This window comes from Corvus cornix, chromosome 1A, assembly GCF_000738735.6.
Source record: "Corvus cornix cornix isolate S_Up_H32 chromosome 1A, ASM73873v5, whole genome shotgun sequence".
Classification (NCBI taxonomy): domain Eukaryota; kingdom Metazoa; phylum Chordata; class Aves; order Passeriformes; family Corvidae; genus Corvus; species Corvus cornix.
The window spans coordinates 36914322-36921350 of NC_047057.1; the positions used below are offsets into that span (position 1 = coordinate 36914322).

At 38.3% G+C, this 7029-nt stretch overlaps 1 protein-coding gene across 1 annotated transcript; it reads right to left on the bottom strand.

The window, feature by feature from the left end:
* Window positions 1-457: 457 nt before the first annotated feature.
* Window positions 458-6713, bottom strand: KRR1 (KRR1 small subunit processome component homolog). Its single transcript, XM_039571486.1, has 10 exons — window positions 6577-6713; window positions 6001-6176; window positions 5378-5512; window positions 5001-5126; window positions 4822-4905; window positions 4183-4239; window positions 3516-3686; window positions 3281-3358; window positions 3048-3141; window positions 458-1499 (listed from the first exon to the last, which is right to left on the bottom strand). The coding sequence occupies exons 1-10, from the start codon at window positions 6674-6676 to the stop codon at window positions 1357-1359; spliced, it is 1164 nt and encodes a 387-aa protein (XP_039427420.1). The 5' UTR covers window positions 6677-6713; the 3' UTR covers window positions 458-1356.
* Window positions 6714-7029: the final 316 nt, after the last annotated feature.

Consider the following 7029-nt stretch of genomic DNA (forward strand, 5'->3'; position numbering starts at 1 on the left):
TACGAACAATGCAGTCCCTAAGAAGATTGGGAGTATTTTTTCCTTAACAATTAAGTGCCAAGAACTGCTCACATAATTGAAAGGCCTAATAACTTAGGCTGATGTTGTGCCCTACCCTAGAGCACAAGCACCATAGCTATGTCCCAATGCTCATGCACTGACTATCTAACCAAATATATTCTCAATTCTTATATGTGTGGGGAACAAAAAAAAAAAAAGGCTGTGTTTCCACCCCCTGGTTTCAAATAAAAGGTCACTAACCTAAAAGCATTGAGCTGCACCATTCTAAGAGAATCATCTCCACTGCATGTGCAGTGATCAAAATTCAAAAACCCAGCAAAAGCACTCTTAACAGAGTCAGAAGAAATTAATTCAACAGAAATTAGTGTGGCTCTATCTCCTCCTCATTACATTTGTTTCTTTAATCTCCAATGCATGAAATAAGCAATAGCTGCTCTCCTGGTGCACTTTATTACTTTATTTCATCATATTTTACAGTTTCAGGAAGTTGAAAAACCTCTAAACTTCCTTTAAAATAGAGGAAGTGTCTCAAAAAAAAAAAAAAGAACACAATTTTTAAGAACTTCTTGCAAGAAGGAACTAAATAAAGATATATTTAAAGGTAAATAACACAACTTTATGCTCTCCCTGCAGCACAATCTGTATGTAAAGACACTTACTTTGTACCATATTCTGTCTAAAAACCCATCAGTATAATGTTAATAAATGACAGTTTATTAATGGTATGCAATGAAGATGATGGTTTGTCTGATTTTCAGATGAAGCTGTGAGTTTGTTTCCTGGACAAGAAAATGGAGGTTGTGCAGTAGATTAACTAAGGATTTAAGAACATTGAATTAAAAATATTTATTAACATCAAGACAAGACACACAAAATAATCAGCTTTTACAAAAATAAAAGCATAATATAGTAATAAATCTTGCCCATTTAGCAAAAGTTATCACCACAACTACAGCTGCATATTGTCTGGTACTCTTTCACAGAATTACCTTGAACTTTCACCTTCCCAGAGTTCTCTGGCCCAAATGTTTAACACTCCACATCAAACTCCTAAATGTTTCTATTGTGAAACCCTCCCTTTAGGTAGATGGATATTATCCAAATACATTCTCTTACTTTCTCAAACAACAGTGCAGCACAGATTTCCTTCACCAACCTTGCCAAGTCTGTACAGCTATTGTAGGTCCACTAATTAAACTGTACTTAGGAAAAAAGAACGATCTTTCTACTTAGTCTTTTCTTTTCCACATTACACCAACAGCAAAAATTCTCCCATCTTCCAACTATAAAAATGTTCATTATTGGAGGAGACAAGTGAACCTCTTGGGTAGTGAACTACTTCTTTTTCTTTTTTTTCTTTTCATCTGCTGCCATTTTTAACTTTACTTCTTCCTCAGGAAGTGCTCCTAATTTCTTCTTCTTCGCATTCTTTACCTTTTCTTTGATGGCTTCAATATCAATCTTTTTCTCAGTGGAGGCTACATAGTAAGAAATACAAAGGTAACAGACATTAATTTAACTTCTGAAAAATGTTACCAATCTACAAGAAGACTTTATATATAAACACAGTAAACTGCATCCTGTGGCACTGGTTAGGACTTGTTTTATGTTCACTAATCATTTTCTAGATTATTCTAATAATCATTTTTGTTGAAACTAGTATTATCTACAAATCTTATTCAGCAGAATTCAAAGAACAGTTATATAAAAAAATCCCATACAACAACATTTGAACACAGATGCCAAACCCTACAGACATACAAACTATTATCACCAACTCCTCAGAACACAGATGTACGCCTCTGAAATTAATACATATGCACTCTTAGACATAGGCTTGATAGATCTTGCATAAGAAAAGAAATTAACTGCTGAGTGCTTATATCCAGAGAAGCTTTTATGGCATTTTGTCTTTCTGCAAGTAACTAAAGTGATAAGATCCCAAACATGCCTGTCCCATCCTTATACTCTCTCTGTGGCTATCCATTAATGGCCACTGTTAGACAAAGCATGAGGAAGGGTGGGTTGGGGGAATATGATGCAGATCTTTGGCCCTTGCATAAAAACCTTTATTAAAAACTTCTATAGGGAGTGCCAGAATACTGAAGTTATATACTTAGTGCTGAGCAACATGAATAACCTACTCTTATGTTCACACACGTGATGGTACTTTCTCTTTGGAGCACAAGTCATGAGTTTGGATCTAACTTTCCTATCTCACAGTTAATTCCTATATCTAATGGTGGGTACCAGCTGTCTTCTTTGGATTTCAGTTCTTCTCTACATACAAACTACTCCTGTCATCTGTTCTTGGAAGACTGAAGGATTTCAGCTCAAAACACATAGCAGCTAGAAAAGCACCATATTTGAGACACAGTGCAGACAACAGCAGGATCATTGGAAATGTACTGCCATCACAACAAAAAAAAAGTACTGTATCAATGCTGCAAAACAGATGCTTTTCAAGAAGCACAAACTTTTAAGTTCTTAACAAATTGTGTAATACGTACTGTAATAATATGTCAGTAGTATAGCTAACAGTATATCTAATACTATGTATATGAAGCATAATCAGTGAGAACTGAAGATTTGTTTCTCCAGTGTATTAAAAAAATAAGTAATCTGAGAACATAAGCTCTTACTCTGCACATAGTGTGCTTTTACTTTAACTTTCAGAAAAGCTATTTACCCTATCTTGTACCAAAGTTGTGAAGTCAGTTTTTCAAGTAAGTATTGCTTTCTGTTAACTTGAATGTAAAAGTCATGGCAGCTTTACTGTACAACTGAAAGGCAAAAATTGATGAAGCTAGAACAACCAATTGAGATTGACTCTTCAACAGAGAATTGTTTCAAAGGTATAGAATTATTGGCTAGTGATCTTTTTACTGTCCCTGGCAACTCTAGGCATGGATCTAACCACCAGGATTGTTTTGCATGACCTTTCTTTTTCCTAAGCTGCATTTGCAAAATCACTCAGCCTAGAAATTGACAACAGAATGTTTTAAAACAGGAAAAAAAAAGGTTACCTTTCTTTGTTTTCACAACTGGCTTTTCCTTTGGTGGGATAAAAGCTTTATTTCTTTCTTCTTGTCTTCTCTTGATTGCATCTGCTTGCTTTGCCTAAAGTTACCAATAAAAAGATCAAGTAGCAATAGAGAGGGGCAAAAAAGACAAAAAAACCCCCAAAAAAACCAGATTCCAGATTCCAAGTCAGCAATCAAATGCTTTTTAACTGGACTCTGGATTAGTAGAACTTTACCTTTATCTCTTCCATTTGTTTGCGTTTCTTCTGTCTTTCTTTCAAGAAGTATTCGCCACTTGCCAATTCTTTATCAATCTGTGTAAGACAAGTTGCAAGAAGTTTTACTTAATTATGCATTATAAGCCAGATATATAATATCAGGAAATCAGAAAAAGCCTCCCCATCTCTTTTTACAAAGAACACAATTTAGGTGTGCTCTATTCCTGCATAACCAAATAAAGTTTCAACTGACCTGGCTTTCTGGCTGCGGAGGTGGGAACGGTGTGTACTCCTTCTTAGTATTTTTCTTCTTGGGCTCCTTGCGTTTTTTCAAGTTCTTCCGCTTGAATTTAGGCAAAAATCTTTCCCAACTTTGTGTCCTCAGTTCAGGATCTTTTGCTAATTCCCTTTTGATCATCAAAGTCTTCAGGAGTTTCAGAATGTCACAAAGAAGTTATTAAAAAAAGAGTATTACAGTAGAAGCCAAGAGACTGAAAACAGAAGTTTCACTAGACTTTCTTACAGTGAATATGCAACATCCAAACCTTCCACATCTCACTTCAGTAAGAGCAGAGGGGCTTAATTATGAACAGCAGAACCAGACAGATGTCTCAAAACAGGGATAATGCACTGGAGAAGGTGCCTCAGTTTAAATGTGCAAGTATCAAGCCAACAATCAAAGGGAGAAAGTTTATACACACTTTTCCTTTGATGTTTTCTCAGATACTGCCATAATCGTGTTATGCCAATGTATCCTAGTAGAATGGAGGATATCAAAGTCAGTGGTTTTTATAAAGCAGCACACTACAGAAATTCTGAAAAATAGATTACCACACAGAAATATGTAAGTTATTAACATACAACTCTCTGGGAAGAAATAGTATTTTCTTGTAAACAAAAACGCAGTGGACCACGCTAACCTTGATGTTATATATGGGATGTATATTCTTCATTGTGTCCAGAACAACTTTTCTAACCTGTATTGAATACAAAACAAAAATAACAGAAAACTCAGCAAATATTTCATATGCTAATCAATTAAAATATCAGCTGTACTATCTTGCTTCCTCTGCCTCCCCAAAGTAGTAAGATTTAAAATCATAGGAACATTAAGGTTGGAGAAGACCTCCAAGATCATTGATTCCAGCCTTAAAAAAAGCTAAAGCACAGGGTTAACAGGAAGGCACAGCAGTTCAAAAATGCCAATAATACTGTCATGCTTCTAATAGACTCCAGCAGGCCCTACAAACATTTTCACGTTATCATGGATCTTACAGTGTCATGAGGAACCTGCTTTTGACAAGCGTTCTTCTCCCACATAGTTATTAAAACATATACGGATACTTTTTCTTCCAACACAGAAATGTCTTAAGAGTCTAAACAAAATTCAGCAGCAAAGATGATAACACTACGGACATTCACGTAAATGTAGCTTACTAACACATAACTGAAAGTAAGTAAAATACTGCAGTTTGCCAGATTTTGTGTATCGCTCACCCTTGAGCTGGGCACAGAAGTTTATGTTTGCAACACAAATGGCTCATCTACCTCCCTCTTACCTCTTTTAGCCCACTAAAGGGTCCAAGAGCTGAAACAGTGTTGCCTTGCACCATAATATAACAGTTTGTTAGCAGTTCCAGGGCCTACACCAAAAAAAGAAATTAAATTAGTATAATATGAAGACCTGACACAAATTTGGGTGTCAGTATTGTCTAGTTACTACATCTGCAGAAAGTACCTTAAGAGTAGATCCTTTTGGCCCAAGAAGTCGTGCTCTTCTTTTTATAAAAGTCTCTCTCTTCCTCACCAGAGAGCCTATCTTAATGATGTCACATGCCACATCATCCTGAAGGATACGAACTGCCTAAAAAGACAAGATGCAGGCAATGTCATCTGAATTCAAATCTATTACTCATAAGAGTCAAGAGAATACTTTAGGTTATTCTTCTCCCTTTGCTTTCAGAGATATTTACTTTAAATATATATTTTATCTTACTTGGCTCACTTGAAATTCCCTCATTTTTAAAATGTAGTGATTTTGTAAGTATTATGATAGAATTTAAGGCAAAATATAAGCATTATCATGGAAAAAAACATTCAGGATTTAATACAGACCTGCTCAAATGGAACACTTCTTGCCAGAAGTTTTATTAAGTCTCTAGCCCTAATGATTGCATATGGATCAAAAGTCTTCTTAGTGGTAGTTACAGTCATGCTTCCTTCAATTAGGTCCAGCGCTGCATTCACATACTGCAGTATTTGAAAAGAAACACCAAATCAATCTCATAATTCAGCTTTGGCAGTAAGCAGTTAACAAACAGAATGACACATACAGAATGTAGATGTATTTTCCAAAACTTCTTAAGTGACTTTTAGCTTAAGAAACTTCACACACACAAAGACAAACCAGACTGAATATGTGTCACAAGGCCCAAAGCACCACCTCTATCATCTCCTTGAACTCAAGCACAACAAAGCTGTCAGTGTCTGGATGATGAGATACTTGCTGCTGCAAAGACTTTGCTGACAGCATTTGTAAAGAACTGCAAATCTGGCTAGACAGTTCTTCACCCAATTTTGGATAACAAAAAATGACACTACTAATTCAAAATGCAAGCACAGTAGAAATTTACAAATACAGTAGGAGTAAAGCAACTTGCACTATTTTTATTAGCTTAAGTAAGACCTGTATGTCCCAAAAGGTAAAGTGCAGTATCACAATTATTAAGAGTTCATACATGTTCACCCAAGGCTTTCTGGACAAGTGGCCAGCACTCTTTCAAGTACGCTTCTCTATACTTCGGGAACAATGTTGCAAAACTGCTTTCTTCCAGCAGCCCTTTGGGATTATCCTCTCTTGTAAAGGCTGGCTCTTTCCATCCATCTGGCACAGTGAGAAGTTCAGATTCATCAACTGTTATTAAAAAAAAAAAAAAGCCATTGTTATACGAAGATTGGTTTAATACACTGTTGAATGCGGTTTGCATCTCTTCTGACCTTAGAAAAACTACAGCTTTAAACTATTTATATTTTTTAAAAAGTTAAAAAAAAAAAATCCGCAGCTGAGATATGTGCTGTTGATCTGGTATATACAAGATGATTATGCAAGTATATTATACAAGAATAAGGCACAGACTGAGGCGAGGAAGCCGAGTTCCTGCAGGGCGGGCGCACCACAACACGGCACCGCCGCTGCCGGCCCCAAGCACCCACCAGCCGCCTCTACCCTCCGCAGCGCCCCACGGAGGGGACATTCAGCCCGCGGCCCTCCCGACGAGCCGTCAGCCCCGCGCGGTCCCGCGTCCCACCCCCACCTGGCTCCGCTTTCTTCTTGTTCTTGTTCTTGTGCTTTTCTTTCTGCTTCGGCCCCGGCCCCGGCCCGGGCCCGGCCTCCTCTTTGGGCACGGCCGCCATGTCCGCGCGCGCGCCGGAAGGGGCGGGGCCGCGCTCGGCTCCCGGGCCGCGGGGAGCTTCCCCCGGCCGCCGTGTGGGACGGCCCGCCCGGACACCTTCCTCTAGCGCGGAACGCGGTGCGGAAAGGGGCAGCCTCGTCAAAATCTGCACCCTGGCACACGTACAGAAATACATGAAGTACTTCGGTGCTCGTAGCAAATGAAAAGGGGTTCCTGATGAGACCTAATTTTTTATCTGAATAACGTGATTTAAGGTTTTCTGGGGGATGCTCTGCATCCTCCTCCCTGCCCCATCCTCTGCCTGTAGCTGAGCATTTCCTTAAATTAAAGAGCAAGAATGAGCCTCCTCCGCTC

Coding starts and splice junctions, on each gene's coding strand:
- KRR1 (XM_039571486.1), bottom strand. CDS start 6,676: ATGGCGGCCGTGCCCAAAGAGGAGGCCGGGCCCGGGCCGGGGCCGGGG. Junction 3,142..3,280: donor AACAAATGGAAGAGATAAAG/GTAAAGTTCTAC, acceptor TGGTAACTTTAG/GCAAAGCAAGCAGATGCAAT. Junction 1,500..3,047: donor AGTTGTGAAAACAAAGAAAG/GTAACCTTTTTT, acceptor CTTACTATGTAG/CCTCCACTGAGAAAAAGATT.